Genomic DNA, 26,073 nt, shown 5'->3' with positions numbered 1-26,073 from the left:
TCCACACCATTTCTGGTGCCATGGCGGCTACGGATGCCTGGTTTGAGGCACAACCGAAATCCTTCTTTTTGAAGTGTGCTGTCATCAGTGGAGCGTATGTGGAGTAAATGGAAAGTTTCATTACCCTATCTATATCCTAAATCCTATCCTATCCTATTAACAATGCAGCTGAAAAAGTAAAAAAAAAACAAAAACGTGTTCGCCACGCCTGGCCTCTAAAGGCCTTAAAAAAAAAAAAAAAAAAAGGCCCGAGACCCAGACAGCACTTGCCTCCAACTGACACTACACAAAACTGAAAAGACCTGATGCCAACAGGGGAGGAACAAGTTGTCGGGAAAGAGATAAGCTTTAATTATATATGCAATACTAGCGTCAGCCATGAGGTGGCAGAACACTATCACCATGGTTATACAGTGGAACCTTGGATTAAGAGTAACTTGGTTTGAGAGCGTTTTGCAACACAAGCAAAACTTTTTAAAAGTTTGTAACTTGGTTTAAGACTAGAGATGAGCGAACCGGCCGTGGTTCGGCTCAAGTCGGTTCGCCGAACGGAGGTCTCGTTCGAGTTCGGTTCCTCGAACGTTCGACGAACCGAACTCGAACCGCATAGGAAACAATGGCAGGCATTCACAAACACATAAAAACACCTAGAAAACACCCTCAAAGGTGTCCAAAAGGTGACAAACAACTCACAACACAACACAAACACATGGGAAAGTGACAAGGACATATACTCATGCGAAAACAAAAGAGCAGGACAAGGAAAAAGTGGAGGACACACAGATATAGGCATGGCATGCCCTTCTAAAATCATGTAAAACACCGCAAGGTGACTCCAAGCGGAGTCTCCCTTTTTTCCAAAAATTGGGCCACACACACCCACCCCTTCAGTGGCAGCACTTGTGCCCCAGTTGTACACTTCACAGCTAGATTTGCATCAAGCACATTCAAAAATACGCCATCCTTTTCCGTCCTCAGGATTGCACCGGGGTAGGTAGCGAAGTCTTTCCTGATCCCAGCTCTGTTCATCTAGGATCATTTTTAAAAAACACAGCAAGCAAGGGTTACTCCAAGCGGAGTCTCCCTTTCTTTTTCCAAAAATTGTGCCCCACACACACCCACCCCTTCAGTGGCAGCAGTTGGGCCCCAGTTGTACACTTCACAGCTAGATTTGCATCAAGCACATTCAAAAATACGCCATTCTTATCCATCCCCAGGATGACACCGGGGTAGGTAGCAAAGTCTTTCCTGATCCCAGCTCTGTTCATCTTGGCTTCTTTTAAAAACAATGTAAGCAAGGGTTACTCCAAGCGGAGTCTCCCTTTTTTTCCAAAAATTGGGCCACACACACACCCACCCATTCAGTGGCAGCACTTGTGCCCTAGTTGCAAACAGGATGTTTTGATTTGCATCAAGCACATTCCAAATCCACAAGCATTTACTCTCCCCAGGATGACACAGGGGTAGTAAATTCCTTCTGGATCCATGACTTGTTCATTTTGATGAACGTCAGTCTGTCCACATTGTCACTGGACAGACGCGTGCGCTTATCTGTCAGCACACACCCAGCAGCACTGAAGACACGTTCAGAGACAACGCTGGCAGCTGGACACGACAAAATCTCCAAGGCGTAACTGGAGAGCTCTGGCCATTTTTCAAGATTTGAAGCCCAAAATGAGCAAGGCTCCATTTGCAAAGTCATGGCATCGATGTTCATTTGGAGATACTCCTGTATCATCCTCTCCAGCCGTTGACTATGTGTCAGACTTGTTGTCTCTGGTGGCCTTGCAAAGGAGGGTCTAAAAAAATTATGAAAAGATTCCATAAAATTGCTGTTACCAGCACCAGATACGGTGCTGCTGGTACGGGTAGACTGTTGGAGATGACGAGACCGTCCCATGTTTGTCAAGTTACAACTGGGAGATTCACTCCCTGCACCTGCACGGTTGTTTGGTGGAAAAGCCGAGCTAAGATCGAGTAACAGCTTCTGCTGATACTCCTGCATACGTGCGTCCCTTTCTATGGCTGGAATTATGTCACAAAATTTGGACTTGTACCGGGGATCTAATAGTGTGGCAATCCAGTAGTCATCATCACTTCTAATTTTGACAATACGAGGGTCATGTTGGAGGTAGTGCAGCAAGAAGGCGCTCATGTGTCTTGCGCAGCCATGCGGACCAAGTCCACGCTGTGTTTGTGGCATAGAGGTGCTACCCGTTCTTTCTTCCTCTGACATCTCCCCCCAACCTCTTTCAACTGAAATTTGACCAAGGTCTCCCTCATCCGCTGAGTCTTCAATGTCCATGGACAGTTCGTCCTCCATTTCTTCATGTTCTCCTGCACCTTCCTCAACATTTCGCCTGCTACCATGCGCCCTTGTTAATCCCTCTCCTCCATGGTCCCATGCCTGCTGCGTTGGTGATGATGAACGTCTGGACCTTGGTGATGTTGTTGTCCCTTGCGCATATGAATCCTCCTGTAGTTCCTCCCCTTCCTGTTGTTCCACCCCCTGACTCCGAATAGTGTTTAGCGTGTGCTCCAGCATGTAAATGACTGGAATAGTCATGCTGATAATGGCATTGTCAACACTAAACATATTGGTCGCCATGTCGAAACTGTGCAGAAGGGTGCATAGGTCCTTGATCTGAGACCACTCCATCAGGGTGATCTGCCCCACCTCTGCATCTCGTTGGCCCAGGCTGTACGTCATGACGTATTGCACCAGGGCTCGAAGGTGCTGCCACAGTCGCTGTAACATGTGGAGAGTCGAATTCCAGCGTGTCGCCACATCGCATTTCAGGCGATGAACCGGCAGGCCGAAAGACTTCTGGAGCGATGCAAGTCGCTCAGCTGCGGCGGTTGAACGGCGGAAGTGAGAAGACAGTTTTCGTGCCCTGTTCAGAAGGCCATCTAGGCCGGGATAGTGTGTTAAGAATTGCTGGACAACAAGGTTCAACACGTGAGCCATACAAGGCACGTGTGTCACCTTGCCCAGGCGAAGGGCCGCACCCAGGTTTGCAGCATTGTCGCACACGGCCTTACCAGGCTGCAGGTTGAGTGGAGACAACCATTTATTAAACTCGGACCGCAGAGCTGACCACAACTCAGCCGCTGTGTGACTCTTATTCCCAAGACATGTCAAGCTAAAGACCGCCTGTTGCCGTTGCGCTCTGCTGCCAGCATAGTAATGAGGGGTGCGTGATTCCTTCTGCGCAGTGAGAACGCTGGTGGCCTGACCAGGCAGCCATGGGGCGGAGGTGGAGGACACAGATGAGGTGGAGGAGGCAGAAGCAGTGGCAGAACTTGGACAGACAGAGGATTGACACACAAGTCGTGGGGACGGCACGACTTGTGCAGCAGACCCTTCACCATTATCACCATAGTTACCCAGTGCCCAGTCAGCGACATGTAACGTCCCTGTCCATGCTTACTGGTCCAAGTATCGGTGGTAAAATGCACCCGTTCACACACAGAGTTTCTCAAGGAAGCGGTGATGTTGTGTGCGACATGCTGGTGTAGCGCGGGCACACCTTTCTTAGAGAAGTAGTGGCGACTGGGCATCTGGTACTGGGGCACAGCGACAGACATAAGGTCTCTAAAATCCTGTGTGTCCACCAGGCGGAAAGGCAGCATTTCGGTAGCCAAGAGCTTACAGAGGGATAAAGTCAACCTCTTAGCTTTGTCATGGGTCGCAGGAAATGGCCTTTTATTTGTCCACATCTGAGGGATAGAGATCTGGCTGCTGTGTGTAGACTGTGTTGAATAGGGTGTCCCTGGAAAAATGCAGGTTTGTGAGGAAAGTGCAGGCGGAGACATGATGTTGCCTTCATCCAACGTTGGTGCTATCGATGTCTGAGAGAGCTGTACACACGCACTTGTTTCCCCTTCCAAACCAACTGACGACCTACCAAGCAAACTGCCTGTTGCGGTTACAGTGGTGGAAATTGTGCGTGGAAAACCAGGTGTGACAGCTGTCCCCACAGTCCTAGAAGATGAAGAGCGCGCGGATGCACTGGAAGGGGCAGGCGGTGGATGGTTTGCTCCGCTAGGCCGCATTGCAGCACGGTGAGCTTCCCACTGGGACATATGATATTTATTCATGTGACGATTCATGGAAGAAGTTGTCAAACTGCTGAGGTTTTGCCCTCTACTAACAGAATCACGACAAATTTTACAGATCACATAATTTGGGCGATCTTTTGCTATGTCAAAAAAGGACCAGGCTAGGCAAGGCTTAGAGGGCATGCGACCTGCTGAGCCCCCCCGACTAGTGCTCAGAGGCAGAGTGGTGGCTGAGGATGCAGTTGTAGACGTGCTACCAGTGCTCCGACTCTGTCCAGGAAGGCGCAAGGTAACTTCATCGTCGGTTGCATCCTCCTCCACCGCCTCTGTTGACCTCCTCGAGTGCCTGACTGTGGGTTGACAGTAGGTGGGATCTACAACTTCCTCATCAATTGTTGTGTTTGCACTCCCCTCACCCTCAGACCGAGCCTCTTCTTGCCCTGACCGAATATTTAAGTTGTCATCCCAATCTGGTATCTGCATCTCATCGTCATCAGTATGTTCCTCATTGTCTATAACAACAGGTGTAACAGTTGGTGAAAAAGGGTCAACATTATGCTCAGAAACTTGGTCCTCACGGCCTGAATCAGAGTCACAAAGGTTCTGGGCATCACTGCAGACCATTTCCTGGTCTGTACTCACTGTAGCTTGGGAGCAGACCTCTGATTCCCAGGCTATAGTGTGACTGAACAGCTCTGCAGAATCAGCCATCTCAGTTCCACCATACTGTGCAGGGCGGGTGGAGACTTCAGAGCTGGGAGAAAGCAAGTTTGATTGGGATGACAACTCAGAGGACTGGTGTTTTTTGGATGTGGTAGGTTGAGGTGGCGGAGAGGGCACTTGTTGGACCACTTGAGATCCATTCAAGCATTTTCCTTTTTTGGCCATCATCTACCTTTGTTCCAGTTGTTCGAGTCCATAAAAAAGGGAGCACATCGGATTGTCCACGGTAAGTAGTAGACATCTTACTTTTGCTGGAAGATGGTCTATCTGCAGCAGATGTTAATGGAGCTTTGCCACCTTCCCCACGGACAAACCTTTTTTTTCCCTTTTCCAACACGCCTCTTCCCCTTTCCACCAGCATCTGTCATTTTGCCACTCATGTTGATTGCGACAAGATTGTGCACTTAAAATGTGGTAGTAAAAATTGAGAGGTGGTGTAGATTGCAGCGGTGGTCTAGCTTTATTAACAGCAGAATAAACAACAATAATTATCCCCGACAATGCAACTACGGCCCTTAAACTGGCAGCATAAATTGCTAGTATAATGGCTTAGTAACAATGAGTTTGAGTGTGCAATGCAGGCAGACGTGCTGCAAATATCTTTGCACTAGTGGGACTATACAGAAGTCCAACAGCCACGTTTAGGATGCCACTAGGTTCACTCAGTGTTTGCTAGTATAATGGCTTAGTTATAATGAGTTTGAGTGTGCAAAGGGCAGGAGGGTACAGTGGCAGGGTTGTGGGTCTCTGGGTAGAGGAAAGGAAGCCTGCCTTTCTATCCCTCCTAATGGGGAAATGCAGCGAGGAAATCCCTGACCTTAGCTACACAGACGCTGTCATCTTGTGTAGCTGTTAAACTCTGTTTTCAGGACCTGTCACCTATGGCTCTGACCCTGCCGGTATTAGCCCTTAAAAGGACTGATAGAAAGTGCTATCCCTATTCTGTACAGCGCTGTGTATGGAGCACATACAGCAGTATCGGAGATAGGCGCTGCGGCAGCAGTGACTGACACCAAGGACGCAGAAGGCAGATAATGGCGTGCTGGAGGAAAATGTCCATTTTAATAATGCAGGGACATGTGACATGGACATCCTATCACACATGCCGTTGCTTCTCTGGCTAAAAGTCCACTTAGCTGTGTGTGTCTGGGATTGGCTGACATGCTGGCACGCCCCACTACACGCGCACGCTTAGGGAAGGAAGACAGGGAAAAAAAAAAAAAATGGCGATCGCCATTATCCATACAGCAGTGATCTGAATGCGCTGTTCCCGCACACTATACACTGAAATGTCATAATAGTGTGAGTCACAGAGTGACTTACACTATTACAGCGGAAGGCCAGCTAGGTATTAGCTGGTCTTTTTGCTGCTAGAACCAGTCTCGAACGTATCTAGAACTATCGAGCTTTAGCAAAAAGCTCGAGTTCTAGTTCGATCTAGAACAGCCCCCAAAATCACTCGAGCCGCGAACTGGAGAACCTCGAACCACGAACCGCGCTCAACTCTATTTAAGACCAATAATTTGCAATAAGAGCAAATACCAGACACTTCTGGTTCAGTACTTTCAGAGCCGAGTGTCATACGAGAGTCAAGTGAATGTGGTCCGATCGTGTGATCGGGCCGACGCTGCAGAGGGCAGGGAGAGATTGATCCCCCTCTCTCCTCCGTTGCCGGCTGCTACGAGAATCGCACTGCTGTCGCGTTATACCAGTGTAATGCGAGAGCAGTGCGAGATTTCTCTCGCCCCATAGACTTGCATGGTGCAAGTGCAACAGGATTGCGTTCCACTCACAGAATTCTGCGACTGTTTTCTCAGTCCGATTAGGACCGAGAAAATAATCTCTCATGAGAGCGGGCACAAAGAGTAATATTGGTCAGAGTGGAATGCGTTTATCGCACTCCACTCGCACAGTTTTTCTCGCAGTGTGTCCTAGGCCTTTTAGTGGACCTCCCACACCACAACAATTCTATTGTAAGCTAACATGCAGTTTAATTTGTTTTATATTTTTTTTTACTGAACTCTATAGTATTTGTATTAGTGTATTGTAATATTTATATGAATACCGTACATTATTTTGTATAACTGTAATAATTTTGTACAAATGCAGTAAATATTTTTGGATTGTGGAACAAATTGTCCGCATTTCAGTTATTTCCTAGGGTAAATTTGCTTGGTTTATGTGCATCAACATAACTAAGAATAACTACTATAATACTGCGTCTATGTACAAGAATATAACTACTATAATACTGCCCCTATGTACAAGAATATAACTACTATAATACTGCGTCTATGTACAAGAATATAACTACTATAATACTGCCCCATATGTACAATAATATAACTACTATAATACTGCCCCCTATGTACAAGAATATAACTACTATAATACTGCCCCTATGTACAAGAATATAACTACTATAATACTGCCCCTATGTACAAGACTATAACTACTATAATACTGCCCCCTATGTACAAGAATATAACTACTATAATACTGCCCCATATGTACAAGAATATAACTACTATAATACTGCCCCCTATGTACAAGAATATAACTACTATAATACTGCCCCATATGTACAAGAATATAACTACTATAATACTGCCCCTATGTACAAGAATATAACTACTATAATACTGCCCCATATGTACAATAATATAACTACTATAATACTGCCCCTATGTACAAGAATATAACTACTATAATACTGCCCCTATGTACAAGAATATAACTACTATAATACTGTCCACTATGTACAAGAATATAACTACTATAATACTGCCCCATATGTACAGTAATATAACTACTATAATACTGCCCCTATGTACAAGAATATAACTACTATAATACTGCCCCTATGTACAAGAATATAACCACTATAATACTGCCCCCTATATACAAGAATATAACTACTATAATACTGCCCCATATGTACAATAATATAACTACTATAATACTGCCCCTATGTACAAGAATATAACTACTATAATACTGCCCCATATGTATAATAATATAACTACTATAATACTGCCCCTATGTACAAGAATATAACTACTATAATACTGCCCCTATGTACAAGAATATAACTACTATAATACTGCCCCTATGCCTAGGTGTATCACCCCTGCTTGCCATTCAGAAGGAGAGATGGATGAAGATTTTCTATTGATCAGTATGGACTAAATGAACTCTTTTACGTAAGCTAATGAAGTATATTATTTTTCCTTTCTGTAACTGAACCCTGGCAACCATTTTTAAATAGATAAAATATTTATTTTTTACATTTTTGAAGTCCTTTCTTTCATGCGCTTTTACGTATTTGAAGAAAAATATATTTAAGAGTATATTTTTTAACAGCCCCTATGTACAAGAATATAACTACTATAATACTGCCCCCTATGTACAAGAATATAACTACTATAATACTGCCCCCTATGTACAAGAATATAACTACTATAATACTGCCACCTATGTACAAGAATATAACTACTATAATACTGCCACCTATGTACAAGAATATAACTACTATAATACTGCCCCTATGTACAAGAATATAACTACTATAATACTGACCCTATGTACAAGAATATAACTACTATAGTACTGCCCCTATGTACAAGAATATAGCTACTATAATACTGCTCCTATGTACAAGAATATAGCTACTATAATACTGCCCCTATGTACAAGAATATAGCTACTATAATACTGCCCCTATGTACAAGAATATAACTACTATAATACTGTCCACTATGTACAAGAATATAACTACTATAATACTGCCCCATATGTACAGTAATATAACTACTATAATACTGCCCCTATGTACAAGAATATAACTACTATAATACTGCCCCTATGTACAAGAATATACCCACTATAATACTGCCCCCTATATACAAGAATATAACTACTATAATACTGCCCCATATGTACAATAATATAACTACTATAATACTGCCCCTATGTACAAGAATATAACTACTATAATACTGCCCCTATGTACAAGAATATAACTACTATAATACTGCCCCTATGCCTAGGTGTATCACCCCTGCTTGCCATTCAGAAGGAGAGATGGATGAAGATTTTCTATTGATCAGTATGGACTAAATGAACTCTTTTACGTAAGCTAATGAAGTATATTATTTTTCCTTTCTGTAACTGAACCCTGGCAACCATTTTTAAATAGATAAAATATTTATTTTTTACATTTTTGAAGTCCTTTCTTTCATGCGCTTTTACGTATTTGAAGAAAAATATATTTAAGAGTATATTTTTTAACAGCCCCTATGTACAAGAATATAACTACTAGAATACTGCCACCTATGTACAAGAATATAACTACTATAATACTGCCACCTATGTACAAGAATATAACTACTATAATACTGCCACCTATGTACAAGAATATAACTACTATAATACTGCCCCTATGTACAAGAATATAACTACTATAGTACTGCTCCTATGTACAAGAATATAACGACTATAATACTGCCTCCTATGTACAAGAATATAGCAACTATAATACTGACCCTATGTACAAGAATATAACTACTATAGTACTGCTCCTATGTACAAGAATATAACTACTATAATACTGACCCCTATGTACAAGAATATAGCTACTATAATACTGCTCCTATGTACAAGAATATAGCTACTATAATACTGCCCCTATGTACAAGAATATAACTACTATAATACTGCCCCTATGTACAAGAATATAACTACTATAATACTGTCCACTATGTACAAGAATATAACTACTATAATACTGCCCCATATGTACAGTAATATAACTACTATAATACTGCCCCTATGTACAAGAATATAACTACTATAATACTGCCCCTATGTACAAGAATATAACCACTCTAATACTGCCCCCTATATACAAGAATATAACTACTATAATACTGCCCCATATGTACAATAATATAACTACTATAATACTGCCCCTATGTACAAGAATATAACTACTATAATACTGCCCCATATGTATAATAATATAACTACTATAATACTGCCCCATATGTATAATAATATAACTACTATAATACTGCCCCTATGTACAAGAATATAACTACTATAATACTGCCCCTATGCCTAGGTGTATCACCCCTGCTTGCCATTCAGAAGGAGAGATGGATGAAGATTTTCTATTGATCAGTATGGACTAAATGAACTCTTTTACGTAAGCTAATGAAGTATATTATTTTTCCTTTCTGTAACTGAACCCTGGCAACCATTTTTAAATAGATAAAATAAATATTTTTTACATTTTTGAAGTCCTTTCTTTCATGCGCTTTTACGTATTTGAAGAAAAATATATTTAAGAGTATATTTTTTAACAGCCCCTATGTACAAGAATATAACTACTATAATACTGCCCCCTATGTACAAGAATATAACTACTATAATACTGCCCCCTATGTACAAGAATATAACTACTATAATACTGCCACCTATGTACAAGAATATAACTACTATAATACTGCCCCTATGTACAAGAATATAACTACTATAATACTGACCCTATGTAGAAGAATATAACTACTATAGTACTGCCCCTATGTACAAGAATATAGCTACTATAATACTGCCCCTATGTACAGGAATATAACTACTATAATACTGCCCCTATGTACAAGAATATAACTACTATAATACTGCCCCTTTGTACAAGAATATAACTACTATAATACTGCCCCTATGTACAAGAATATAACTACTATAATACTGCCCCTATGTACAAGAATATCACTACTATAATACTGCCCCTATGTACAAGAATATAACTACTATAATACTGCCCCCATGTACAAGAATATAACTACTATAATACTGCCCCTATGTACAAGTATATAACTACTATAATACTGCCCCTATGTACAAGAATATAACTACTATAATACTGCCCCTTTGTACAGGAATATAACTACTATAATACTGCCCCTATGTACAAGAATATAACTACTATAATACTGCCCCTATGTACAAGAATATCACTACTATAATACTGCCGCTATGTACAAGAATATAACTACTATAATACTGCCCCCTATGTACAAGAATATAACTACTATAATACTGCTCCTATGTACAAGAATATAACTACTATAATACTGCCCCCTATGTACAAGAATATAACTACTATAATACTGCCCCCTATATACAAGAATATAACTACTATAATACTGCCCCTTTGTACAGGAATATAACTACTATAATACTGCCCCTATGTACAAGAATATAACTACTATAATAATGCCCCTATGTACAAGAATATAGCTACTATAATACTGCCCCTATGTACAAGAATATCACTACTATAATACTGCCGCTATGTACAAGAATATAACTACTATAATACTGCTCCTATGTACAAGAATATCACTACTATAATACTGCCGCTATGTACAAGAATATAACTACTATAATACTGCCCCCTATGTACAAGAATATAACTACTATAATACTGCTCCTATGTACAAGAATATAACTACTATAATACTGCCCCCTATGTACAAGAATATAACTACTATAATACTGCCCCTATGTACAAGAATATCACTACTATAATACTGCCCCTATGTACAAGAATATAACTACTATAATACTGCCCCTATGTACAAGAATATAACTACTATAATAATGCCCCTATGTACAAGAATATAGCTACTATAATACTGCTCCTATGTACAGGAATATAACTACTATAATACTGCCCCTATGTACAAGTATATAACTACTATAATACTGCCCCTATGTACAAGAATATAGCTACTATAATACTGCCCCTATGTACAGGAATATAACTACTATAATACTGCCCCTATGTACAAGAATATAACTACTATAATACTGCCCCTATGTACAAGAATATAACTACTATAATACTGCCCCTTTGTACAAGAATATAACTACTATAATACTGCCCCTATGTACAAGAATATAACTACTATAATACTGCCCCTATGTACAAGAATATCACTACTATAATACTGCCCCTATGTACAAGAATATAACTACTATAATACTGCCCCCATGTACAAGAATATAACTACTATAATACTGCCCCTATGTACAAGTATATAACTACTATAATACTGCCCCTATGTACAAGAATATAACTACTATAATACTGCCCCTTTGTACAGGAATATAACTACTATAATACTGCCCCTATGTACAAGAATATAACTACTATAATACTGCCCCTATGTACAAGAATATCACTACTATAATACTGCCGCTATGTACAAGAATATAACTACTATAATACTGCCCCCTATGTACAAGAATATAACTACTATAATACTGCTCCTATGTACAAGAATATAACTACTATAATACTGCCCCCTATGTACAAGAATATAACTACTGTAATACTGCCCCTATGTACAAGAATATCACTACTATAATACTGCCCCTATGTACAAGAATATAACTACTATAATACTGCCCCTATGTACAAGAATATAACTACTATAATACTGCCCCTTTGTACAGGAATATAACTACTATAATACTGCCCCTATGTACAAGAATATAACTACTATAATAATGCCCCTATGTACAAGAATATAGCTACTATAATACTGCCCCTATGTACAAGAATATCACTACTATAATACTGCCGCTATGTACAAGAATATAACTACTATAATACTGCCCCCTATGTACAAGAATATAACTACTATAATACTGCTCCTATGTACAAGAATATAACTACTATAATACTGCCCCCTATGTACAAGAATATAACTACTATAATACTGCCCCTATGTACAAGAATATAACTACTATAATACTGCCCCTATGTACAAGAATATAACTACTATAATACTGCCCCTTTGTACAGGAATATAACTACTATAATACTGCCCCTATGTACAAGAATATAACTACTATAATAATGCCCCTATGTACAAGAATATAGCTACTATAATACTGCTCCTATGTAAAAGAATATAACTACTATAATACTGCTCCTATGTACAAGAATATAACTACTATAATACTGCTCCTATGTACAAGAATATAACTACTATAATACTGCCCCCTATGTACAAGAATATAACTACTATAATACTGCCCCTCGGTATCTCTCTTTGGTGGCCATAGTGCGATGATAAACGTGGCTCTGCTACATCTGTGTGCCCATCGGAGCCGGACATGTGGCAGAGCATCTGTTTCTGATCAGCAGTGCCCATCAGCACTCTGCCCCGTGGCCGCTGGCACCCCGCGCCCTGTGCATTACCTGTACTGGAACTTGTCCATGGCACTGGAGAGATGCTTGGGGTAATACTCGTCACATATGTACAGGTTGTAATCATTTTCCGGAATGAGGTCTACGTCGTGCAGAATTAAACAGTCCCAGTCGTCGTAGCGCAGCGCCTCTCTCACACCGATGTTTAGCAGCTTGGCCCGGTTAAACGTGGCGTTCCCCGCCTGGGAAGATAAATGTCGCCGTTAGCCGGGGAAATGGAGGAGAATCCGTCTTGCGGTGTAATGGAAGCGGTGACTATTTCACGGACCATTACAAGAGGAGGAAACAGAGGAGAAGCGCTGTTATCTTTACTGGGATTTATCACCTGCACAGAGGGAAGGAGAGAAAGGTTTATTATCTAGTAAACGGTCAGGAAGAGTTATGGGTGGAATTGTGAGCGTACAAACAAAGTGACGCTCCCATCCCCCACCCCCGGGCAGGAGGAAGTGACCGGAAATACAAGGGACTAAAATACTACAAAACTAACGCCACATAACACAAATATATCTGTAGATATTCAGTGCAGTCACCACTAGGAGGAGCTCCCTGTATACAGAGATACATGATAAGATCCTGTCTGCAGCCACCACTAGGGGGAGCTCCCTGTATACAGATACATGATAAGATCCTGTCTGCAGCCACCACTAGGGGGAGCTCCCTGTATACAGAGATACATGATAAGATCCTGTCTGCAGTCACCACTAGGGGGAGCTCCCTGTATACAGAGATACATGATAAGATCCTGTCTGCAGTCACCACTAGGGGGAGCTCCCTGTATACAGAGATACATGATAAGATCCTGTCTGCAGTCACCACTAGAGGGAGCTCCCTGTATACAGAGATACATGATAAGATCCTGTCTGCAGCCACCACTAGGGAGAGCTCCCCTTATACAGAGATACATAAGATCCTGTCTGCAGCCACCACTAGGGGGAGCTCCCTGTATACAGAGATACATGATAAGATCCTGTCTGCAGTCACCACTAGGGGGAGCTCCCTGTATACAGAGATACATGATGAGATCCAGTCTGCAGCCACCACTAGGGGTAGCTCCCTGTATACAGAGATACATGATAAGATCCTGTCTGCAGTCACCACTAGGGGGAGCTCCCTGTATACAGAGATACATGATAAGATCCTGTCTGCAGCCACCACTAGGGAGAGCTCCCTGTATACAGAGATACATGATAAGATCCTGTCTGCAGCCACCACTAGGGGGAGCTCCCTGTATACAGAGATACATGATATTCTGTCTGCAGCCACCACTAGGGGGAGCTCCCTGTATACAGAGATACATGATAAGATCCTGTCTGCAGCCACCACTAGGGGGAGCTCCCTGTATACAGAGATACATGATAAGATTCTGTCTGCAGTCACCACTAGGGGCAGCTCCCTGTATACAGAGATACATGATAAGATTCTGTCTGCAGTCACCACTAGGGGGAGCTCCCTGTACACAGAGATACATGATAAGATCCTGTCTGCAGCCACCACTAGAGGCAGCTCCCTGTATAAAGAGATACATGATAAGATCCTGTCTGAAGTCACCACTAGGGGGAGCTCCCTGTATACATAGATACATGATAAGATCCTGTCTGCAGCCACCACTAGGGGGAGCTCCCTTTATACAGAGATACATGATAAGATCCTGTCTGCAACCACCACTAGGGGGAGCTCCCTGTATACAGAGATACATGATAAGATCCTGTCTGCAGCCACCACTAGGGGGAGCTCCCTGTATACAGAGATACATGATAAGATTCTGTCTGCAGCCACCACTAGGGGGAGCTCCCTGTATACAGAGATACATGATAAGATCCTGTCTGCAGCCACCACTAGGGGGAGCTCCCTGTATACAGAGATACATGATAAGATCCTGTCTGCAGTCACCACTAGGGGGAGCTCCCTGTATACAGAGATACATGATAAGATTCTGTCTGCAGCCACCACTAGGGGGAGCTCCCTGTATACAGAGATACATGATAAGATCCTGTCTGCAGTCACTACTAGGGGGAGCTCCCTGTATACAGAGATACATGATAAGATCCTGTCTGCAGTCACCACTAGGGGGAGCTCCCTGTATACAGAGATACATGATAAGATTCTGTCTGCAGTCACCACTAGGGGGAGCTCCCTGTATACAGAGATACATGATAAGATTCTGTCTGCAGCCACCACTAGGGGGAGCTCCCTGTATACAGAGATACATGATAAGATCCTGTCTGCAGCCACCACTAGGGGGAGCTCCCTGTATACAGAGATACATGATAAGATCCTGTCTGCAGCCACCACTAGGGGGAGCTCCCTGTATACAGAGATACATGATAAGATCCTGTCTGCAGCCACCACTAGGGGGAGCTCCCTGTATACAGAGATACATGATAACATCCTGTCTGCAGTCACCACTAGGGGGAGCTCCCTGTATACAGAGATACATGATAAGATCCTGTCTGCAGTCACCACTAGGGGGAGCTCCCTGTATACAGAGATACATGATAAGATTCTGTCTGCAGCCACCACTATGGGGAGCTCCCTGTATACAGAGATACATGATAAGATCCTGTCTGCAGTCACTACTAGGGGGAGCTCCCTGTATACAGAGATACATGATAAGATCCTGTCTGCAGTCACTACTAGGGGGAGCTCCCTGTATACAGAGATACATGATAAGATTCTGTCTGCAGCAAACAATCTCAGAACTGCTAGAGACTCTAGAATGAGCAGGACAGTAGGATTAAGGGAAGTACCTCTTAATGCAAGTCTAAACTTTCAATCAATAGCAAAATGATCCTTTAGAATGAGATGATCTTGTTGAATCCGATTCACATCTCCTTCCTATTTATCACATGAGCTGTGTTGTGCACACTGTGCAGCTGGCAATAGGAGATAGGCTGGAAGAGGGACATGCTGAAACTCGGATTGGTAAAGTGAGGAAATTGGTTATTGCTGCCAAAACTCCTAAAATTGATTCCATCTTGAAGAGACGTGCTGGAAAAAGGGGCAACTTCCGATCGAGCCACTCTATGGGGCAGCACTTATTTAATGATGGAGCGATTGCTTGAGCTGAAACCCCTTTTTTGCAGACATGGCCAACCCTCACTAAATGAAGGTCAATGGACACAGGTGGCTGAATTGAAAGAATTGCTTCATCACCAATTTACAGTGACTAAAAAAATTACAAAGCTGAGGATTTAACTCATGGCATTTGCATAAAGGAGTGGAAGAACTTGCTGTTTTGCCTGTCCCAAAGAGGAGGTTTAATCACAGATGGCATTGCTGCTTCAATTAAACGGAGAGAGACACTGCTTTTAGAAAATAAAATTCTTCTAGCAGATGTGTATGTGGACTCAAGTCATCGTACATTGCTGGATGATCAACAGCTTACTAAACGAAAAGAAGCAATTCGGAGGAGTGGCTACAGGACTGCCAAGAGCAAGGGGACTTGGATCCTCCCAGTGCTACTGCTGCCGTATCTTCAGCCTCATCAGATGATTTTAATTTTGAAAAGTATTGGACCTACAAAGTTTGTCTCAATCTAAAGTGGTATTAGTAATCAGATTTTTTACTAATACTTGACACGTAAAGTGGTGGAGCTGCAGAGAACTGAACACAGGCTTTAGATTCAGGTTTTTTTTTCGCAAAGTAGTTTTTTTTGATTATTGCGATATCACAAGCCCAAAAATTAAAAAAAAAAGGATTGGAATGTGAGATTTAGCTAAGGGAGATAATGGATGGAATCGCCAATCACCACTTACCGCCACCAATGACGTCTCCTGGGGTGAAAATAAAGAAATATCAGAGAGAAAAGCAGCATCAGATCTGAAGTTGTGTTGTAGGACTGCAGTCTAGAATAGGTGGATCCTCTGGACTGACTCTAAAGCAGACGGAGCGCAGCGAGGAACGGGAAACAGGACGTCTGCACTGAAGGGTAACGTCAGCTCTTCCGAATCTCCCAGGCTTACTGCCGGGCCTGCACACAACGCCCTGGCACTGGAAGTGACCCAGGATTGAGCTCAGTTTTGACTTTTATCTGGTTTGTGGTCTTTATAATTTAAGATTTTGACAGAATTTTAGGGTCTAGTCTGTGTTCAGCATTAAATTTAGGTGTTGTCTCTGGAGAATTAATTAATTTGCTCCGAGGTCTGATAATATCGAGGGTCTGGTCTAGCTTTAATCAAATTTAGCAGTTTGGTCTGGGGCATGATTACACTTTAAAGGGATCAAAATTAAAAAGTTAAATCTTATCCCAAGCCAAACCCCTAAATTTAGTTGACGTCAGACCAGACACCCCGAAACTTAATTTTGACCCCAGGCCAGATACCTAAAATGTATTCTGACCCCAGATTACACTAATGTGCAGACTTATTAAGGCAAGTTGTATTTTAGAGGATTTTTTTTAATTATTGATCAACAACTATGTTCTCAATCAGCCCCAAATACTCATAAATATCAAAGCTTAATATTTTTGGCAGTTGGAGGGTTTTTTTTAGATTTGGTATCTTAGGAGGATTCTGTTTGTGCAGGTAACTGTTACTGTGCAGAATTATTAGGCAACTTAATAAAAACCAAATCTATTCCCATCCCACTTGTTTATTGTCACCAGGTAAACCAATATAACTGCACAAAATTTAGAAATAAACATTTCTGACATGCAAAAACAAAACCCAAAAAATTAGTGACCAATATAGCCCCCTTTCTTTCTGATGACACTCAGCAGCCGACCATCCATAGATTCTGTCATTGCTTGTTCTGTTTACGCTCAACATTGCGTGCAGCAGCCACCGCAGCCTCCAGACACCGCAGCCTCCAGACACCGCAGCCTCCAGACACCGCAGCCTCCAGACACTGCTCCGAGAGGTGCACTGTTTTCCCTCCCTGTAGATCTCACATTTTATGAGGGACCACAGGTTCTCTATGGGGTTCAGATCAGGGGAGCAAGGGGGCCATGTCATTATTTTTTCATCTTTTAGACCTTTACTGGCCAGCCACACTGTGGAGTACTTGGATGCATGTGATGGAGCATTGTCCTGCATGAAAATCATGTTTTTCTTGAATGATACCGACTTCTTCCTGGACCACTGCTGGAAGAAGTTGTCTTCCAGAAACTGGCAGTAGGTCTGGGAGTTGAGCTTCACTCCATCCTCAACCCAAAAAGGTTCCACAAGTTCCTCTTTGATGATCCCAGCCCATACCAGTGCCCACCTCCACCTTGCTGGCGTCTGACTCAGAGAGGAGCTCTCTGCCCTTTACTGATCCAGCCTCTGGCCCATTAATATTCACTCATTTCATCAGTCCATAAAACCTTTGAAAAATCATTCTTACGATATTTCTTGGCCCAGTCTTGACTCTTTATCTTATGTTTCTTGGTCAGAGGTGGTGGTTTTTCAGCCTTCCTTATCTTCGCCATGTCCCCGAGTATGGCACACCTTGTGCTTTTTGATACTCCAGTAACGTTGCAGCTCTGAAATATGGCCAAACTGGTGGCAAATGGCATCTTGGCAGCTTCACGCTTGATTTTCCTCAATTCATTGGCAGTTATTTTGCGCCTTTTTTGCCCAACACACTCGACCCTGTTGGCTATTTGCCATGAAACGCTTGATTGTTCGGTGATCACGCTTCAAAAGTTTGGCAATTTCAAGACTGCTGCGTCCCTCTGCAAGACATCTCACAATTGTGGACTTTTCAGAGCCCGTCAAATCTCTCTTCTGACCCATTTTGCCAAAGGAAAGGAAGTTGCCTAATAATTAAGCACCCCTTATACCGGGTGTTGATATCATTACACCGCACCCCTCCTCATTACAGAGATGCACATCACCTGATGTAATTAATTGGTAGTTGGCTCTCAGCCTATACAGCTTGGAGTAGGACAATATGTATAAAAATCATCATGTGATCAAAATACTCATTTGCCTAATAAGTCTGCACACAGTGTAGATCCCTAAAACGCCAAACCATAACATTTTGACCTCTAAAAATAATTCAGAACCAGACCCCATCCATAACATTCAGATCCCCAACCTTTCAAGGTTAAATCAAAATGCCAGTTAAAGCTCATAAATTTTAATGTGGCCCCTAGACTAGAACTTATAATGAATGAGACCATTGTCCAGACCTAAAATGAATTCTGAGCCCAGACCAATAACTGTAATCCTTGACCAAACCCCTAAAGTTTAGAGGTCTGGGTTCAGAATTCATTTTAGAAGTCTGGTGTATGCTCTGAACTCTTTTTAGGGGTCCGGTCTATGGATTTAAATTTTAGGCCTTTGCTCAAAATAAATTTTAGGAGCCCGCTTTGGGGTCTGAATACATTTTTGGAGTCTGATTTATCATTAGCGGTTTGTGGTGAGGTAGAAAACTTAAATGCTCCTCAAAAACAGAAAGCTGGACCTGCTCTGTTGGAAGTAAAGACATCTAGACAAAGAGGACAAGTGGTCTTCTTGAAAATAGTGGAGATCCATTGAGGGCCTCCTCGAAGATTAAAAATGGTACCCATAGTCTGATGTGGAACGAGTGTCGGGGTGGGAAGTGACAAGTAGTCAAGGGCCGACTACTCCACCCAAACCCATCATAAAGCTGACGACCTGCTAGAGACGTGCGTCTTACCTGATGGACCACGAATATGGCATAGTGAAGCTGCTGCCGCTGCAGGAAGGGGTGCAGGTAGTAGAGCAGCGTTCGGAGGTGAGACTCTCTGTTCCTGTGAGGTATAATTACAGCCGTGCGGTACCTCCCAAAGCAATGCCTGGGGCTGAAGTAACCCCCAGGGGTCACATAGCGGTTCTTCAACTGGATCTTCTTCAAATTTGGAGCCTTGGTGAGAGCAATGGATAAAGGACCAACTAGGAAAAGAGAAAAGTACAAATCACATGCAGCAACGACCGGTGGCAAGATGACCGGCTGAGCATTACCCACATGTAGGTCTTAAATTGTCTGGATGTTGCAAAAATTTCACTAAGTCCACTTGACTCCCATCTCCATCCCGTCCAGTTGCATACTAGGATAATTCTCAGACAATAGAGGTGGATTCCATGTCTTGGTTAGAGCGAGAGCATATAGCACCTCTTGCTTTTGATGAGCCAGATTACACAGGTAACTCACTAATACACATGGGTATACCATAATACTGACCTCATCCTGCAGTGGCACCGCAGGGAAACCAAACACTTAGTCTATGTGCCCACGCTGCAGAGGAGTTGCAGATATTTTCTGAGAGACGAGGATAGCGCAAGAGAGACAGAGGAGGATGCTAGCGCGATAGAGACGTGGATAGAGACGTGGATAGAGACGTGGATAGAGACGAGGATAGAGACGTGGATAGAGACGAGGATAGAGACGAGGATAGAGACGAGGATAGAGACGAGGATAGAGACGAGGATAGAGACGAGGATAGAGACGAGGATAGAGACGAGGATAGAGACGAGGATAGAGACGAGGATAGAGACGAGGATAGAGACGAGGATAGAGACGAGGATAGAGACGAGGATAGAGACGAGGATAGAGACGAGGATAGAGACGAGGATAGAGACGAGGATAGAGACGAGGATAGAGACAGAACAAGACTGCCCGCTGTGAGGTTCGATCGGCGGTGACGTCGCTCAGGTGAGTCCTCAACCTGCAGCTCACTTCAGTCGCGGCCTAATTTGCGGTCACAGGTGGAGGACACCAGCTGTGGCCGCGGCTAACCTGACTAACGTCAACGCTGACCGTGCAAGCTCACTTCAGTTGCTGCGTGGAGCTCACAGCGGGCAGTCATGTTCTATGGCGCTCGCTGTAAGTGTCAGATGTTGCAGTGCTGGAAGCATCGTGGAACCTCGTGTGGATTACATAGGACCTTGAGGGGTGTTTAGGGTGTTAAAGCGGTGAATGAGGAGGCTTTTTTTTATTTCAAATAAAGGATTTTTTGGGTGTTTGTGTTTATTTACTTTCACTTACAGATTAGTGATATGGGGGGGTGTCTCACAGACACCTGCCATGACTAATCTAGGAATTAGTGGCTGCTGTGCGCTGACATTAACTCCTTATTACCCCGATTGCCATGGCACCAGGGTAATCGGGATGAGCCAGGTAAAGTCCCGGGACTGTTACATCTAATGGATGCGACAATGCCGGGCAGCTGCTGGCTTATATTTATAGGCTGGGGGGCTGCCAATAACGTGGGTCTCTCCAGCCTGAGAATACCAGCCTTCAGCTGTGAGGCTTTACCTTGGCTGGTATCAAAATTGGTGTGGGGGGGTTGGGGAGTGGGGAACAGCACATCGATTTTATTTTACTGTACAATATAGACCTGCCCACCAGTGGCTGTGATTGGTTGCAGTCAGACAGCTGTCACTCAGCATGGGGGCATGTCTGACAGCAAACAATCACAGATGAGGAAGCAGTAAATATATATGAGCCTAATGAGCAGGTGCAGTGAATATGTAATGAGGCTAACGGGAAGAAGAATGAGAGGCTGTGGGAGCAGTGTGACAGCCATGCCGGTGATCGGTGAATATGAAGCGAGACGGACACAGAGACAGACACAGAGACCGACACAGAGACCGACACAGAGACCGACACAGAGACCGACACAGAGACCGACACAGAGACCGACACAGAGACCGACACAGAGACCGACACAGAGACCGACACAGAGACCGACACAGAGACCGACACAGAGACCGACACAGAGACCGACACAGAGACCGACACAGAGACCGACACAGAGACCGACACAGAGACCGACACAGAGACCGACACAGAGACCGACACAGAGACCGACACAGAGACCGACACAGAGACCGACACAGAGACCGACACAGAGACCGACACAGAGACCGACACAGAGACCGACACAGAGACCGACACAGAGACCGACACAGAGACCGACACAGAGACCGACACAGAGACCGACACAGAGACCGACACAGAGACCGACACAGAGACCGACACAGAGACCGACACAGAGACCGACACAGAGACCGACACAGAGACCGACACAGAGACCGACACAGAGACCGACACAGAGACCGACACAGAGACCGACACAGAGACCGACACAGAGACCGACACAGAGACCGACACAGAGACCGACACAGAGACCGACACAGAGACCGACACAGAGACCGACACAGAGACCGACACAGAGACCGACACAGAGACCGACACAGAGACCGACACAGAGACCGACACAGAGACCGACACAGAGACCGACACAGAGACCGACACAGAGACCGACACAGAGACCGACACAGAGACCGACACAGAGACCGACACAGAGACCGACACAGAGACAGACACAGAGACAGACACAGAGACAGACACAGAGACAGACACAGAGACAGACACAGAGACAGACACAGAGACAGACACAGAGACAGACACAGAGACAGACACAGAGACAGACACAGAGACAGACACAGAGACAGACACAGAGACAGACACAGAGACAGACACAGAGACAGACACAGACACAGAGACAGACACAGAGACAGACACAGAGACAGACACAGAGACAGACACAGAGACAGACACAGAGACAGACACAGAGACAGACACAGAGACAGACACAGAGACAGACACAGAGACAGACACAGAGACAGACACAGAGACAGACACAGAGACAGACACAGAGACAGACACAGAGACAGACACAGAGACAGACAGACCTTCCTGAGAGATATGCAGATTTTGATGCAGGTTTAAAAAAAAAAAAAAAAAAAAAAAAAAGAAATGCATCAAAAACTGCAGCGTGTGCGCAGGGTTTTACTGCCAAGTTTCCCTACAGATTACAGCTGGCCACTGATGATCCTTGGGCACTGTGTCATCAGCACAAATACAACACCCCAAATAATAGTGAAATTTAGGTTTTTGTTATTCATTTAAAACTACAACTTGTCCCGCAAACAACAAGGTTACAAGGTCTCAGGTGTGAATGGGGATCAGGTGTGTTGCATTTGGTGTTATCCCTCACACACACACTCATACTGGTCACTGGACGTTCAACATGGCTCCTCATGGGAAAGAATTCTCTGAGGATCTGAAAAAAAGAATTATTGCTCTACATAAAGATGTCCGAGGCTATAAGAAGATTGTGACAAACCTGACACTGAGCTGCAGCACGGGGGCCAAGACCATACAGTATAACAAGACAGGATCCACTCAGAAGACCTCGCCATGGCCGACCACAGAAGCTGAGTGCACGAGCTCAGCGTCATATCCAGAGGTTGTCTATTCAGAATAGACGTATGAGCTCTGCCAGCATTGTTGATGATGTTACAGGGCTGGGGGGGGGGTCCGCCTGTCAGTGCTCAGACCATTTGCTGCACACTGCAGAGGTTACAGGGGTGGGGGTTAGCTTGTCAGGGCTCAGACCAAACGCTGCACACTGCAGAGGTTACAGGGATGGGTGGTCCACCTGTCAGTGTTCAGACCATACACTGCATTACATTGTTCTGCATGGCTGTCGCCCAAGAAGGAAGCCGCTTCTAAAGATGATGCACAAGTAAGCTGAAAACAATTTGCTGAAGACAAGCAGACTAATGCAATGGATTACTGGAACCGTTCTTTGGACTGATGAGACAAAGATAAAAGTTAGTTCAGATAGCGTCAGCGTGTGTGACGGCAACCAGGTAAGGAGAACAAAGACAAGTGTGTTCTGCCTACAATCAGGCATGGTGGTGGACGGTCATAGTTTGGGGCTGCATAAGTGCTGCCGGCTGTGGGGTGCTATAGATCATTGAGGGAACCATGAATGACAACATGTACTGTGATATACTGAAGCAGAGCATGATACCCTCCCTTCATATTCCAACATGATAACGACTCCAAACACCTCAGCCAGGTAAAGAAACTGAGGGTAAAGGTGCTGGTCCGGCCAAGCATCTCCAGACCTAAACCCTATGGAGCATCTGTGGAGCCTCCTCAAACGGAAGATGGTGGTGCGATGGTCAGACCAGTGCAGAGCTCGGTGCAGGACGCGGCTCTAAGGATGGGGGTCACATACGGTAAAAGCACATTTGTAATTCATTTCTAATGATGTGGTGGAAAGTCACTGCAGCTTGTAACCCGGTTGTGCACTGAACCCTACACACGGCCCTGACTAAAATAATGTGCTGTAAACGAGCCGTGCACCAGAGGAGAGGTTCATCCTCTGGAAATAAGCTGGAAAACAAAACCAAAATGTATTCAAGCCCTTCGGCACCGGCTACAGATCCATCTCTCTTGCAGATGATGTTGGCTCCGTTTTGCTTCCCCTGAGAATTCTGCATGAAGCATAGCAATATAAAGAGTTAATTCCGCCAGCGTCGGCCCCGCCACAGAGCTCCTTCAGAGCCGGGATTGTTTAGTCAGATTTAGTGGTCTCTGCTCCGTACAGGTGGATATTACCTATTCCTTCATCTCTGCAGTAACTAGCTGTGGGACCAGCCGCCGGCACAGAGGACATTTTTGGCTCTTTGCCTCCCGTCTGGTGATGTCCTCGGTGGAGCGGTCCGGGGTGCAGTCACAATGCAGGACTACTGTGATGTGTGGATGATATAACCCGCAGCAGACATCAGCCCTTTTCTGGACAGGTGCCGACAGCCCATTAAAGACCAGTGTGTGTGGTAGTGTCCTGCCATCTCTTACCAGCAGGTGAAGGATCGGGCATGTCACACGTCAATCTGCTCAATCCGGAGATAAACTGCTGCTCATTTCTTACTCTCCCCCCCCCATAGCAATTGCATACGGAGATCAGCGTGTACGTTTATGGGGCGAGTTGGCAGCAACAGTTGTCACTGGGCCAAGCACTCACTTTTTAAAGGTGTACAGGCAAGTTAAAAGGGGTTCCTTAGGCAGAGAAGAAAAGTTTGCAGTCACTCCGATGTGCGCGCCGCTACCATCCCCCTGTATTCCCTGTGCAGACTACCCTTTCCTGCACTTCTCTTAACGCAGAAAAGCTCAGCAGAGTCTAGTCGTCATGTGACAGCAACTTTGCAAGTTGCCATGGGGATCAGAGGGGAATCGTGACAGTGTGCACACTGTGCAACCTGCAGTAACTTCGGAAACTTCTTCTCAGCCCATAAAACCCCTTTAAGCCTCCTTCATATGTCCGTGAACACGACGCACGTTTTGCACGGACGTGTAAAAGGTGCGCATGGGCCTCCGTGTGCCGTGATTTCAGCACACGAGTGTTCTATCCGTGATAACACACGGAGAACAGGATCTTTCTGCTCACCTGTCCCGGTCGCTGCTGCCCGTGGTCCTGCTGTCTTCTGCACTACGGTCTCCGGCCCTGCTGTCTTCCTGCTGTTGCTGCTTCCGGTCCTCGGTGCAGTGAATATGTGATGAGCATAATGAGCGGGGTTCGGAAGCAAGAGACAGCAGCGCTGAAGAAGGGGAATGTAAAAATTAAGGTTTTTTTCACAGAAACGTGTTTTTCTTTGGTGCGTCACACAAATCAAATCCGTGCGGTCCGTGTAACACCTGTGCTGCAAAAGAAAAACGGACATGTCTACGTGTGGAGCACATGAACACACATATGCTCCACGCGACCCATGGGAAAACACGCAGGTGTGCGCAGACCTATTGATTTTAATGGGTCTACGTGTATCAGTGTCTCCGGTACGTGTGAAAACGGACGCCAGACGTACCGGAGACACGGATGTCTATGTGACATCCACTGGAGAAACTGAAGTGTGTGGACCAGAGACTGGGGTTTTAGTTCCTCAATACACATTAAAATGGTGTACTGAGGTCCTTAATGTATACGAGGATCTCCCAAAAGACGGGATTGGGCATGTTGAATTACAATTTCTGACTCTTAAGTCTCCAAAGGTGTCGATCAGTGCATTACTCCGCTCTCCGCATTGAAAACACATGCATATTCGGCCGTGTGTGCGTGCGTGTGGATACTTTTTGCATAGCAATCGGCCATCATTTATGCAGAGCCCATTGATTTAATCAGGCACCATGCAATGCACCATCTCTCCAGTGGTGGCGCTGCACGGAAATTGAACACTCACTGCAGATTACAGTTGATCACTGGT

At 44.2% G+C, this 26,073-nt stretch overlaps 1 protein-coding gene across 1 annotated transcript in view; it reads right to left on the bottom strand.

Annotated features, from left to right (window-relative positions):
- The window catches only part of LOC142290858 (beta-1,4-galactosyltransferase 3-like), an 85,865-nt gene that overhangs the window by 20,463 nt on the left and 39,329 nt on the right, over positions 1 to 26,073 (bottom strand). Inside the window, exons 3-4 of the mRNA XM_075334902.1 lie at positions 19,673 to 19,908; positions 13,061 to 13,251 (exon numbers count right to left, since the gene is read on the bottom strand). Of these exons, the coding sequence (XP_075191017.1) occupies positions 13,061 to 13,251; positions 19,673 to 19,908 (427 nt within the window). The remainder of the gene's footprint in view (positions 1 to 13,060; positions 13,252 to 19,672; positions 19,909 to 26,073) is intronic.

The sequence above is a fragment of the Anomaloglossus baeobatrachus genome, chromosome 2 (assembly GCF_048569485.1).
Source record: "Anomaloglossus baeobatrachus isolate aAnoBae1 chromosome 2, aAnoBae1.hap1, whole genome shotgun sequence".
NCBI classification, from domain to species: Eukaryota; Metazoa; Chordata; class Amphibia; order Anura; family Aromobatidae; genus Anomaloglossus; species Anomaloglossus baeobatrachus.
The sequence above is the reverse complement of the archived record's forward strand: the minus strand, read 5'-3'. Positions and strand labels throughout refer to the sequence as shown.